This window comes from Vespula vulgaris, chromosome 3 (genome assembly GCF_905475345.1).
Source record: "Vespula vulgaris chromosome 3, iyVesVulg1.1, whole genome shotgun sequence".
Classification (NCBI taxonomy): Eukaryota; Metazoa; Arthropoda; class Insecta; order Hymenoptera; family Vespidae; genus Vespula; species Vespula vulgaris.
The window spans coordinates 12,566,262-12,581,723 of NC_066588.1; the positions used below are offsets into that span (position 1 = coordinate 12,566,262).

The 15,462-nt window shown below is 30.8% G+C and overlaps 1 protein-coding gene across 1 annotated transcript in view; it reads right to left on the reverse strand.

The window, feature by feature from the left end:
- Positions 1-15,462, reverse strand: part of LOC127062890 (uncharacterized) — a 75,612-nt gene that overhangs the window by 9,775 nt on the left and 50,375 nt on the right. Inside the window, exons 2-3 of the mRNA XM_050991855.1 lie at positions 14,282-14,577; positions 8,339-8,547 (exon numbers count right to left, since the gene is read on the reverse strand). Of these exons, the coding sequence (XP_050847812.1) occupies positions 8,339-8,547; positions 14,282-14,576 (504 nt within the window). The 5' untranslated portion in view covers position 14,577. The remainder of the gene's footprint in view (positions 1-8,338; positions 8,548-14,281; positions 14,578-15,462) is intronic.

The window sequence follows — 15,462 nt, forward strand, 5'->3', positions numbered from 1 at the left end:
ATAGAAATTTTATTATAATACTATTAACTCGATTATAAATTATTTTTTGCGGTAAAGTTAATAGAAACGATCGAAAAACCTTCGAAAAAAATAATTACAAGTTATTAATTTATAATCTCTTTAGTCTCCCTTTGTTTTTGCAAAGGCCTGAATGATTTAAACGACTATCAACGATCGTTAGCTCTCTTCCAATTAGAACTTTGTTTCGCAAATGATGGGATACATCTCCTAGGATACGTCTGCAAGAGAAACCCCGGAAATCGCAATGTCTGGTCGAACGAAACCGCAACGGTTTCGACTTACATTAACCGCAACTACAGGAATTGCGTTCTGGTAATTAGTAAATGTTACAAGTGTCCTCCTTGTAGCCATGTCACGAACTTCTGTCTTTATATTTGATCTTAAGCTTTCCATTTTGGTTTAAATAAATTTCAAACTTCTTGACATACTTACGAATTTTTCACGATATTTCGTGAAAATTTGATAGCTAAATATTTTATCAATAGCGAATTACGATGAAAATTTACGTAAGAAAAACTTTTGTTCAAACAATGTGGTTTCTTTTTTTTATGACTTTTTAAGACTTCTATTACGTGAAATTGTTTTTGAACAATTATTAATAACGCAGAGGTAATGAGTTCGGAGTAATGAGTGTTCTCGTTCTACAGTACGTGCTGTAACAAACGAAAATATTTGTAAAATAAGAAAATTATCAAAGAAATAATAGTAAATTATTAAATTTATTTAAATAAACTTAGTCATATATTTAGAGCAATATTCAATATAAATATATACTTATATAAAAACAAAGTTAATATTCTATAATTTATTAATTGATTTTAATGGTAATTTATAAGTCTATTTCAATTCGAGAATATAGATTCGAGAATATAACAACAGGTACATTTTTATCTCGACTGCTTCATCGAAGAAGACATATTAATAAAGTAAAGCAAAAATAAAAAAGGCATATTTATTAGAAGACAAATCAAAACATTGTTTTGTATTATAAACAAAACTTAAGAAATATTTCAGCTTTGATGCTAAATTTAGAAATCCGAATTTAGTTATTTGATCTTCTTTCAAAACTATTGTTCGTGGTTTTTTAGGCAAAAAAAAGACAATAAATATACTTTCAACGACATTCAATGGATCACTCACTACAATTACAAGAACACAGGATATAGAATGTCAATTTTTAAACTTGTTTTTTTCTGAGAAAACTATTGTGACAAATATCATGAACGTTTTCATCAAGGCATCTTCATCATAGAGCATCGTTGCCAAGGATATTGGAACCGTTCGATGATGGACGACGATTACTGCTGGTTTCTTTTTTCAGGGAGACCGATAAGACATCGTACAAAATAAAAATTTCGTCAAAAAAATTTAATTTTGACAAAGAAAATTGACATTAAACCTCGTAAATATTGACGTTGTGGAATTAATGTGGATTATTTCGCTTCTATTGGTGTTAGATTTTATTTGTCAGAAAAATTTTATTTTATCAAAAAAACGTTAACGAGTTCTGAATGCTATATTTTATTTTTGTATTTAAAATGGTCAATATTCGCTGATATCTTATTATTGTATTTGTATTAATATTGCGAATTTGATAGAGAATGAATTCGACTGAATTCAATACCTCAAAATTAAATGAATCTATCGATTTAAAAATCAGATAGACGGAAAAAAGTTTCAATTTGTTGATCATTGTGGTCGGTTTATTATTTGTTAATTTGGAATAAAATGGTCGAATTCGAGCGCAGTGTGCACTCTACGAGCGATAGTGATTAAATTCGTGAAATTACAAAACGCTTTGCATTAAACTGTAAATTAATCTTAAAACCGAGTGGTTGACTCTTGGCATTAGTTGCACAGAGTATAAACTTTTCGAGCCTGTCGACCTTTTTTCCGTCTAACCTAGCTTAAATTTACTGCAAAATTAAATATTTTCAGGAGACTCCGTGGCCGAAATTCATTCTCTGCGAGATCTAAACGGCGAGCATTATCGGACAGTAGCTCAAAAACTTTTCGAGGTTTGATAATCTCTCCATAATCGGATCATTCCGAAATATCCTAAAGTTTCAGATATTCGAAACTCTAAACCGATAATCTCTAAACCAATTCTCGAACGAATTTATTCGCGTCACGCATCAGTTCTTATTTTGCGATCAAAATAACTTGCATAATTGAATACGTCCGACGAATATTTTCGATTCATTAACTCGACGTTTTAATTCATTAATTTTTACCGAAATATATATCGTACGTCCCATTTAATTGCCAGATCGATCGATTTATAAAAAATTTATTAAGAAGTGTTCTTAAGAAGAAGAAAAGGCATGTTAGAAAAGGTTTTACAGTCCTTTCAATCTATCCAAGAGAAGCATCATTAAGTGCTAAGGTTTTTTCGATAATTGACAGGAAATAATATTGAATCATAATAATCCCAGACTCTTCGTTTTCTTCGTCTCTCTCTTTCTCTCTTTCTCTCTCTCATTTTTTCTCTTTCTTTTTTACTTTTTCAGAAGGTACATAAAGACGAAAAAAGGAGAAACGTAGGCTTTGGTTAATATATATAGTCATGCTTTCGAATACCATCCACTTCCGGCTTTCCGTTTCCTTTCGATGAAAAGGAAAAGGTAAAGAAAGAAAACGAAAACCGAACGCCTTGAGTATGATCTTTGATTTTTCTTCGATTTTTCTCTTCTTTTCATTTTTCCAGTATCCTTTCATTCGCATTTACCTGTAATCTTTCCAAGAACGTTCGTTCCATTCCGTTTTTCTTCTTTTCTTCTTTTGCGAATATTAAATTATTGAAATCGCGATGGATTATCGTATCGTCGGTCTGATATAATGAGCTGAATTACAATTCGAAATTCTTATGATAGGAAGACGAGGAAGATGCATTTCTAACGAAAACTTGGCAGCGATTAGAAAGTTGATATGACCTTGAGTGGAGTTGCAATTAGGTTTTGGTTTCGTTCTCAAAGCGAATGCTAAGTTCCCGGAATAATTAATGGTACTCGATATATGTTGCGACGGGATCGGAAAGTACGACGATTAGTCCGATATCGAACATTTTGAGTAGTTTATTATTAATTATGAAAACTATTTATTGTCGGTTCGATATAGTCAAATTATTTATTGTTCGCTTCGAGATTTTTTGTGATTATTTATGCATATATTAAAAGTAATCACTCGCGGATCATTTAGGTATCACTTTTTATCTCGCTAATAATTATGCCATCGAATGTCATCTATCATTAAAAAACGAAGTTTGAAATAAATTTTTATTCGCAAATAATATTTTTCGTCCAGATATAGTCGCAATATTTATATTTCACATCGATCGATCGTCGTATGCAAGGAGTCTTAGAAACTGATATAAATAATTTTTTCCAAATATTTCATTGAATTTAAAGACATGCGTTTCTATTGTTTCCGATCAAAAATATAAACGTCCGAATGATTTTTAGTTAATAACTTTATCTTTGCACGACGATAAATCGGATGACGGATCACTTTCGTATAGCGAAGCGAATAAGCTCCAATATGCCAAGCGAATTTGAATCAGGTGATTGAATTATCGATTGTGAAACTGTCTCAATATTAATTCTAGATGATCGAGATTCGTGTATTCGAAGTGGATGATTTCACTCAATTGTGTTCAATAAACCTGAATATCTCTCCCTATGTATATGTTACATTTTCTATAGAATACTTCCTCATCTAAAATATGAAAAAATATTATTTCATTGTATCAGTATCGAGATAAATCCAAAAAAGATTCTCATTTTTTAAATTCGTCTTTCTCTCTTTCTCTATCTTCCTCTCCCTCTATCATCTTTCTCGTTTCTTCGAGACGTACGCGATAAAAGATCATTTCGCATAGTCGTATCGAAATCTTTTCTCGAAATCTAAACACGTTCGTTTATTTGTCCATTCATATTTCCATAGCCAACAAGAGCGTTGGACGAAACGCGACATGAAAAAAGAAATAGAAAGACATCTTTTGTGAGAAAAAGAAAAGAGTAAAAGGAAAAAGGATGAAAGAAAGAAAGGGTGAGAGAAAGAGAGGGAGAGAGAGAGAGAGAGAGAGAGAGAGAAAATGCGTCTCCGTATCGTCAGATATTCAAATGGAAAATTCCAGAGCGTGAATGTCTGTATCCTAGCATATAGGCGATATCGTAGGAAAATATTAAAGCGACGGAACTACGGTTATTCAAATTAGGCAACCGTACCCGTCGACTCATGAATGGAAACAGTCGTTGATGTGGTAGTAAGGGTACGGAACTTTGCGACTTTTCCAGATATTCGCATCCGAAGCGACTCTTCATTCGAATCCTCTTAAAATGCATCAACCGGATGGTTTTAACGACTTTGAGTCATTTTGACTTTTCCAGACGACAATATGAATTCGTTTTTGGATATTTCACGTATCTATCTCAAAATATATTAGAGCATTGATTATCAAAAACAATAAAACAACGAATAATAATAATATTTGATAATTGATCGAGACAAAGAAAAATAGATGACGATCGATGAGAAAGCAAGGATGTTCGTTTATTTTTAAATATATTTCTTTTAGGAGAAGAATATTCTTGAAACAGTTAATTCTTGTAACAATAATAAAATAATAAAACGTACTAAAACGTTCATAAGAAAGTAGAAAATCTTTATTATACATTTCAGTCGGCAGACGATTAGCCTCCGTTTCAAATATTTTATATTTGAAAATCAAATCTCCGAGAAAGAAAATAAATTAAACACGCGATCAATTTCGTCGAACGCATTTTCAATCTTTTAACTACGTTTTAAAAATTTCGTTCTTCGGAAACGATTGGACGGTTTTACCTTATTCCTTTTCTTTTTAATTTTCCTTTTTTCTCCGTGTCCGTCTGTTTGTCTGTCCGTCTCTCTTTCTCCTTCCCATCGATAACCGATAAATCTAGTTCGTTTGTCGCCCTGCCAATGCGATAAATTTGTAAATTAGCGAGAGATCACCGCGATTATTTAATCAGGGAATTCCAGTTGACGAGGAAGAAATTTACGTTTCAACGAAATTCGCGTTAAGTCGAGTGTGCAATAAATAATGAGAAAACCAATCGAGGATTAAATACCTATGTATATATTTTTCTATATACATACTGTTATAGGTACAACGTTCTATCATTAAGCTATAGTTTTTTATATTCTCCCGGATATCATTTTTTCTCATTCTCTCTTTGCACTAATTTTCAACTCTTCTATTTCGTATACGATCGTTCCCGATAATCCTACATTGCATCGTCATCAAACCATGAATTTCCATCTTCCTGGAAATTTCTGAAATTTCTAGATTTCGAATCGAGGCCGGTACTTGGCACGTTCCAAAAATTTCGAGCCTTTTCTTTTATTTCCCATTGATGCAGATCGTTAATATCACTTCGATATAATCGGACTTTCAAACACGTTGACGGCTAAAAACATTTTAGTTAATTGATTCCTCTTCTTAAGAAGAGTAATTTAATGTCAAATTTACGAGCTACCATTATTAATGGTTTTTGATAAAATTACCTCCCATTTCTCTTTGAAACATTTTTTTCATACGTCTTTTAAATCGTCGACGATAATAAATTATTCTAAGCTTGGATCAAAATAATTCTTGGCATCATTCACCTTTTGTCGTGATTACTATCGTTACTTAAAACGTTCGTGCTCTTTTTCATCTCTTTTTTTTTCGTTTTTTATCTGAAATGTATCCTATCGAAAAAGAAAATTACGTTCTCTCGTTGATTATCGTATTAATAAGATTTAATTCGTAACATTCCGATGCTGTTTTTTTCTAAATATATTTGATTTTACTTTTCTAATCTTCTTCCAATAAAAAAAAGTAATGCGATAGTAAGTAAAGTGTTTCAAAGGATCTCTTTTTTGTTTCCTCTTTCTTCGTATTTTATTACATCTTTTGGTTAGTAAAGGTCAAAAGAAATTTCATTGACATTGAAGTCGTATCATTTTTCTTTCGTAATCGGCTAATCTTTCTCACATGACGTTTAGCTCGTGTGTAAAAGTAAATACGTATAAACGAGTGAAACGTTAGAAGAGTAAATGGAAAGCTTGTTGACAAGTCATCGTTGGCAAAGAGAGTTGTTAATTAAAAATACATGAGAGCTAAGTAGGCGTTGTTCGGAATATTAAGTCGAATCACAAAAGAATGCTTTTCTATAAATTCAACTACAATTTTTTATTTTATATAAAGAAGAGTATCCATTAGAAATTCATTTAACGAAAAAATATCAAATTTCAAAGTCCGCGTTTAACTTTACGCATGAAAAATTATCTATTAATTTTTCTACGATTATCTATAATTCTCTTTACAATTACGACGATAGATCGAAAGTTTATAATTTCTATTGTACCATCTCCAATGCTCGTTCTTACGATCTTATTTTCAAACTTGTTTTCTCTCATTGCTTCTATTATTATTCCAAAGGCGAACAAATATACGTGTGTTTGTTGACAAAGCATTTTGGCAAAAAAAAAAAAAACTTTGAGAAAAAGGTTATCAGAGAATTTCAGAAACGATTGTTCAAAGAATCATCTATTCCGGAACATTAAATAAAACTAATATTTTTGTAATCAATTCCATTCGGGAACTGGATCAGAGATGTTACGATATCGTTTAACGTAACTGACTGATAAAGTAATATCGTGAAAGTTTTTCTTCGATCTGTAATCAGAAAATATAGACGAATAGAATGAAAATAAAGAGTGACAGGAACAAAGATATCTTGTCTGATAATGCTCTCTGTTTTTCTTCTTTGAGATACGCAAGATATTTTTTGAAAGTTGACGTGACGTGGTTACAGAATTTATGTTACAGTCGGCGCCGAGAAACTATACGTGACCAAATGGAATGACCAAGCAAATTAGAAAGGATCTCTGCTTTAAAGAATCCTGCACTGAATTTGCCTGTTTGCTTATTCTTCTCTGATCTTTTCACCTCACTCATCTTCTTTATTTTTTCTTTTTTACAATCACACTTTTCTTTCGTCGACTACTTCTTCTTCTTCTTAGACACTCATGGAATTCCTTTTCGAATTTATAACAAGATCTGATCCAGAATAACCAGGTCACTGAGCTCATAAAATGCATTCGTTTGAAATGAACTAATACGTACTGATTATATGTACATCTATATTGCATATATATGCATCTAAAAGGTTTAATTATATCAATTTTACTTCTTTCGTCAAAATTCATATTTTAGTACGCAAATTTCATTTCAAGTTGATTTTATTTTGTCACTTAATTATAGCGTTGTTAATTATTCCATTTAAATAATCTAATTTCTGTGCACGAATTTTGATACCCCGCGTTGGAAGCTCGTAAATTGTATCAATTTATTCACAAGGAGCTTGCAAAAATTGGTCGAGTGTTACGTTGGTCACCCCTCTCTCTCTTTCTCTCTCTGAATAGTGTTTGACTAGACATCAGTTATTACTGATGCTACTATCGCAATTGTATGAACGCAAGTAAAAAAACCATTTCGAGTGAATTTGACCAAGCAAAGAATTTAGCATTGTTTCTAAATAGTCGATAATAAGAATAAGAAATCAATTATTTATATCGATTTTATCTTAACCATTGAAAATTACAATCAACGATTTGTTGCTCGTTGAAATCTCATCGGTAAATACTCCGGTCAAGTCTGCGTAACTTCAACATTGCCAGAGTCGTAAGAAATAAGTCAACATAAACATTGCAACTTCGATTCTTCGAGTCCACACTATACACAATCCTTATCCTTGTTTTCCTAAGGACTAAAAAGAAGAGAAGTGGGCCACCCATGTCATGGGCGGAAAAGCAAAGGTTATTGGCCGTGTTATATCTCCACACTCATACGTTTTCACGTAGACCAATCGGAAGATGGCTAATCAATATTGATTTTCCCAACTTGGAAACTCTGAGAAATAACAGATGCCGGAGAGAAGGAACAAAAGATTCAAGTATAACTCGTAGGCGATCGCATCGGATAGATTCTAGGACTCTTTTACGAGAAGCAAAGTAGTTAATTTGTCACGAAATAAACCACATCGATTTGTTGTTACTTGATCATTGCACGACAATCGAATCAGTTCAGATCAAATGTAAAAAGAACATGTCAGAGCTTTTGCCAGTTAAAACTTCCTCGATGTAATGCTTTATTACGATGTAAAACATTCTGTAACTTCTCGCTACCCGATGTACACTTTTAACGATATCAAGTCCAATGTGTTCATTGTGAAACACGTAAAATGAATCTAAATCTATTTTTGTCTTTTTTTAAAGAAATGGAATAATTTACCTGCCATGATTTTGCGACGGAAGCGTCATACGTAGGCGGAGGTGAAGTCATTGAAGGGATGGTGTAGACAAGTGGCGATCGGTTTTGCGAATTCGTTAGGCTATTTCCGGTATCGTTGGCTGTCGCATTCGGCGTATCCGGTATAGTCACATAGAGAGCCTCTGGTATGGTTTCACGATTCCCTCCGCTAAGTATGCTTGAATTCGAATCTGCAGAAAGTCGTAATTAATTACAATAATCGATCTAAATTAATGCAAGCAAATGACTATTTTTTACTTCGAGATATTGAATGTTTCGTTGAAGGTACTCTTAAACGAGAGATAGTATCTTCCGAAAGTTTGTTAATTAATTTTGTATGTCTGGTAACTTATAGCTCAATCAATATCAATTTTGCGATATTCAATTAACGAATATAATAGAATCGATCGAGACTAATTGAAATTTAAAATTACTTTCTTCGAAAGTTATTGATATTATTAAACTTAAGACTGGAAGTCTTAAGTTTATGACGATCGCTCCTCGTATAGACATTTTACAATCCGGATGTCTTCGTAAGAAGGTACATCAAACAATTAATCGAGACTCTGAACTAAAGAATACATAAAACAGGAGAAACATAAATTTTATGATCTTACAGTGAAATAAATTCTTACGAGGCGATATCGATAGGAACTTAATCGTTTGATTGTCGCTGAGCGCAATCTCGTTGTTCAAATTTAATGTCGAAAAGTATCGAAAAAGTATCATTCTATGTTGATCAACTGACCGTACGTCGGATCTCACTCGACATATATTGAAACAAGCGCTATCATATCATTTATTATTCTTTGCAAAAGATCTTTTTCTATAAACCTTGACACAAACTATCCTCGAAATGAAACTTAAACAGTGAAGTATAACAAGTGCTCACAAGTGTTATAATTCAATTACGAACGTTTATGCAAATGTATATTTTTATAAGAAATATAGCAAAAATGAATAAATGGAACCTAGACGGAAATATGTTTTCTCATTAAAGAATTCTAAATAAATATTTTATATTTTGCACGGATCGAATATTGCATATATTCTGGATATTGCATATTTTTGCATATATTATTCTGGTCTTTGCATATTTCATGTATATTCGACCGACTCTCTCGATTTTAAAAATTGGCAAATATCCAAATGTTAAAAAATCGACAAATAAAATTATTAAATTTCTTTTGTCCTCTCATCATAAACACACTTGCGCATATACGCTTTGTCAGGCGTACATGGACCTTTGTTATTGACAATATATCTGTAGTCTACTCATTATTATGGACTAGGAGTGTTTTGAAAAACGTAGATGCATTTGACAAGTATATATGTTAAGTACATATGTTGAGTAACATATGTTAAGTATATATGACAAATACATATTTTTTTAAGCAATGGAAAATTTCACATATCGTAGTAATAAACAAAACCTAATGAACAAATCTTGATGAAATATTATCATATCGTCCTATCAGTCTTTTACCAATTCTTTTACAATTATTCGAACAGCTTTTGCTAGAATTTTTATTATACTAATTGAATTAAATATAGTATGAGAATATTAATTTGGCTTCGGAAGATAACGTCTCTTCAATAAAATCGTCGATCATAAAAGACAAGATCTAAAAGGCAAAAGATATCGATCTACTGTTTTTTTTTTAGATATTAAGCAAGCATTTAACAAAGTTTGTCATACCAATACGCTGAACAAGTTAAAGGAACTCTTTATATCGTACTGCGATCGTACTTAATTAATAGGAAATTCCAAGTTCAATTTCAAGAAGTAATTATCTTGGCCTATCTAATCAACTCTAGAGTTCCATAGGGAAGCGTGCTTGAATCTGTCTTGTAGCTTATTTATACTGCAGATATACCAATTTCTACAAAAGTAATCTATATTTGCAGATAATACGGCAATTTTTTCAATCCTTCTAAAATTACTAAAAATTTGTAAGAAAATCTAGACACTAAAACTATCTTTAAAAAAGAAATATCTGAAGTGTACAGGTAAATGAAAATAAATCAAGCCATGTGATTTTATAATCTATGCAAAAATACATGGCTTCTAATGCAGTTAAATAATATAATAATTTCACAAAAGTACTCAATCAAATATCTCATCATAATTTTAGACAGGAGATTAATGCGAAGAAAGTAAAAATCGAAAAAGCTGTACAGGTTGATAGGAAGACGATGTAAATTGATGTTAGAAAACGATTATACGAACGTGTAAACGAAGATATACAAAATTGTTCTAAAACCTGTCTAGACATATGTTATTCAATTACGTACTGCAATTTGAATATACAAATGTTTCAAAGATTGTAATTAAAAACTCTATGCAATAATGTAAAATGCTTACGCTTCGGATGTTTATACAAATTTTATATTTTAAAATATTCAAAATATATGCAAAATTTTTTCTAAGAATTGATTCGAACGATGAACGACATAATACGTGACGATTTGACAAAACTTACGGTTAAGTAAAGAATATTATACTACAGTAAACATCATGTACGACAGATATTAGAACATAAAAATCCATTAGCTTCATATTTGACTAATACCAATATTATACACTGCCCTAAATCTGGTAAACAGATTTAGTGATTACTAATTGAATTTAATTATCGGTGATCATATTCGGTGAATATATGGCGATCATATAAGCTAAATCTACGCATATAACAATCTAATATAACCACTAAATTACATGTCACGATATAATGTCAATGAATTTATCTATCATTTTTTAAAAGAAGCCGATCGTAAATATTTTAAGTTAATAACAAACCTGGGACTTAAATTCTTAAGGATGCTTACCACACTGAAACTCTTTCGTAAAATTATCTGTGATTAAAAATATAATAACAATTTGTAAATCAATATCTCTCAGAACACGATATTAACTTAAAGTATAAACTCAAAACTCAATTAAAAAATATCATTCGTTGGGACTTTTATGAATTTCGAATGCTTTATTGGAACTTGCAGTACTTTCTTGAACTTAAATAATAGTAATTTGTAAATCTTGTAACATATCATCGATTATCGAATCGTTACAGCCTTCGATAATAAAGTATTTTTGTTAACAAGTAAACGAATTCGTTTCCTCAAAACGTAATTAGATATCATGTCTCTGAATTTATCGAACGCGAAATAATTAATGTTAATAGAATTCGTTACAAATAATGTATAGCGTAATTACGAATTAACTTGATTATTAAGCAAACACGATTAATAATAATAAAATATGATCGGACGATTATAATTCATTTACTGATCTCATTGTTGTCCGAGTAAATAAAAGACATGAATTCAATGAACGATCGAACATAATTATCTTGGACCATTTATTCAATAAAACTAACCGCTGTAAATAAGAATATTATAAATAAAATTTGTCAGAGAAGGAAAAATATAAACATGAAAAATAGAATAGAAATGAGTTTATGTATTTGTCAAAACGTAAGCATGGTATACTATAAGCGCGAGTGTAGCGAGCCAAAAACAGATCGAGTGTCACAAGAATATTTGACTTTTCACGTGTCATTGGCATGAGATCATCAAGCGGAATCCTTACGAGAGTGTGATCACCAAAAAACCTGTCAACGGTTAAATGTAATTCTATTCTATCAGGATTATTGTAAAATGTTTTACAGATGCGCACAAAGGTATTCTGTACCTTTATTACAACGTAATATCTATGTAAATTTTGCTTTTATAAAATATATGCTATTATCCTATTATACTATGAATATGCGGTATTACTATTATACACTAAACATTTTGAATAAACTCTCATTAATGATGAGGATTAAATGGTTTGTTAAAACGCACATTCATAGAAGCGAATTTTCAATAAATTAGAAAATAGTTCAGAAAAGAATACCAAGTGGAATATCCTTTACGAACAAATTGAGCGTTCGAATTTCACTATAATAGTTACGATAATGCTGTATAGGGTATTGTTAAAATTTGATCGGGATGAAAATTATCCGGAACAATTTAATATATTTAACGATATTGTAGAGAATAGGAAACATGCAACATTACCAACATTTATAAATTCGACAATGTATAAAACAATAAGGGACTTGTATAATTCAATCTGCTTGATACAACAGTATTACAATTAGATCTATTGTTAGAACTTATTTATGAATGATTTTTAATATCAGTGCATCGTATGCAAAAACTAACGATATGAGATTTTATAAAGTATTGTTGAAAAAAAGATTTCTAACTGTTATATATAAGTTGCAATTTTATTAAATTCGATATTGAAAGGAAAGAAAAATAAAAATTCTTGATCGTTTGTATAAAGAAAAGAAAGAAAAACATTAAAGGACATGAACGATTTAGATGGGAAGAGAGAGTCTATTTTGAAGTTGAAAATCGAAAAAAGAGAGAATTGTCCTAAATTTCAGCGACAAAGAATGAATTGCTCGATAAAAGCTTCGAAGAACAAAAGAAGTGGATCGACAATGGAATTGGAAAGTTGTAATATGAACAATAATAAAAAATATTTTGTATTGCACAGTGCGACAGAGCTTATGATTTTTAACATTGAAAATATACGTTTAAAATATGAATTAAAAAATATTACTAAATATTTTAGTTCACGTATATGGTTTAGTTTATTAAGAGATCAAAATTATATCAACCTAGCTATGACTAATGAAGCAAAATACTTCATGATTCGAGGAATAAGAGGAGTATAAATACTTCGTTGAATGGATACTTATTGTTTTATAGCTCATTGTTTTTATTACTTCGTTGCTTCGCAAGAGAATCAACGGCATTTTTAGTATTTAAAAAGTCTATGCACAAGTATTGATATGCCGCGTAGTCGCGTAACAGCAAAATTAAACTAATACTCTCCAATGAATAAAAAGAATGGGGACGTAAGCGATGATTTTTAATTATAAGGATAATAGATTTCTATCGTATCAAGATATCGTTAAAAAAGATTTGGAGTAAATACGAAAATCAGATAATATCGTATAAGAGTAAAGTTTATCATAAAAAGAGATCGTAAATTATTTAATGTAAGTTCGAATATTTTTCAATATCTTTAGACTATAATTTTAGTAGATGTAATAATGTTAGGACCATGACATTGAAAGACAATCATATAAGGAAGGATATTAGATAAGAATATATAATAATAGTAACAATCAGTCAAATTAAAGTGATTAAAAATAGTAAACGAAGTATGAGAAATGAACATTGTACGAGTAATTACGATATATGGCTTCGTGAACTAGTAAAATGCGCAAGTGCTTAAATGGGATACAGTTAAGTACACATTCCGAATGAGTATTGATCAAGTTTAGGAGAAAGTTTTGCTCTTGTTTGAGAAATGACTGAACTATATTACATATTTTCTAGACATATGTCTATCCATGCATGTGCTTGCTACTTTGTCTTAAAGAAAATTGTCTTAAATGTTTGATAAATGGTTTGACGGTGATTAAAGTGAAGTAAACAATCGTGACAATCTGTTTTTGTTTTTATATAGATATATGTTCTAGTGTCAACGTTGCATATTTTTTCATTTTTTCCATTTTATTTTGATATTATATTTGTATAAGTGATTACGTATAAAGGAATTGATGTATAAAGAATGTTTATGTTTAAAAGTATGAAAGAATGATTATGTTTATGACGTACATATATAACGTTTTGTATTTCATCTTAAAATATTATGTCCGTTGTGTATGGTATCTATAATTTTTTTATATGGTATCTGTAGTTATGTCCAAATATCTGTCTGTACTCATTATCTTTACATACTACAGTGTAATTATGCAATTTTAATAAGTTTTTATTATGTGTAATTTTGAAAATATTGTATTTAATTAATAATTATATTTAATATTATATTTAGTTTTTAATAAAACATTATACACTAACCGATATAAGTGTAATAAGTCTTTCCGCGTTCGACGCTACGACTTCTCATCTGGTGATTTAAACGTTTTTCCTGTTTACTGCTCTTCGTCATTGGCTTCGCATGATCGCTCACAGAACTACTACTTCCAGTTTCAGAATTTCTATTTTTCGATCCACGGCCATCGTTTTGCTGTTTTTTCGAGCTTCGCCCCTCGGACTTGCCGTGTCTCCATATTGGTAACGGGACTGGTACTTTCCTTCTGGACACATCTACGGTTATACCGCAACCGCACACTGCTGCGTTTTCATTAGACATCCTGCAACGATTTACAAAAAAAGTAAAGTATTAAAACCATGCATTAAAATCATACATAAATTCAAGTAAATCGAGAGCAGAGCTATAACATTCGAAAGATCAAAGTTGTGAAGGAACGAACAAGAAAGAAATCGATCATTTTTCAGTTTTCGATTATCTCGTGATTCGTGTTCGTCAGTTGCGATAGATGTTTCGTTAAATTTTAGAATATACTCAAAAAAAAAAATAAAAAAATCATAAGTTTAATTCTTTATTAACGTGAGGGGGCTATAGCGCTAATTGCTTACACCTACATGGAAAGTAAAAATGCATAGAAATATATATCTATGTTTTTAACACTTTGATGAATTGTAAAATAAATTATAAAGTAATTTATAACATACAAATCTGCAATATCGAGCTCGATCGATATCTTATATAATATCAATGGATAATATCAACAAAATGTAAGATCGAAAACACATCCGTGCAGTCTCTTGCACACGATATTTATTTGACATATTTTTGCGTTATTCGTAACAAATGATCATATTTTATTTGGCGTGATATTGATAAATTATCCATCGATAAAATGTTAAATAAACTATGATTTAAAAATAGGACGTAATCACACAATAGAATATAAGCGGACGATCCCTGGCGATATCCAAACGCTTTGACGTAAAACTAAAAATAAGACTGTTCAAAAACAAACACTGCTTAAAACTACGCAGTTATACATATGGTTACGCACACAGTCGCGTATATACTAACTAATACATATTCTAATCTCAAAGTAAAGTTATATTCTACAAAATGAAGAAGTTCCACGATGAAGCGTTCGGCCAACTCCAAAGCAATCATTCGTATCGACAAAAAGTCATTGTTAACCAGATGATTATTATGA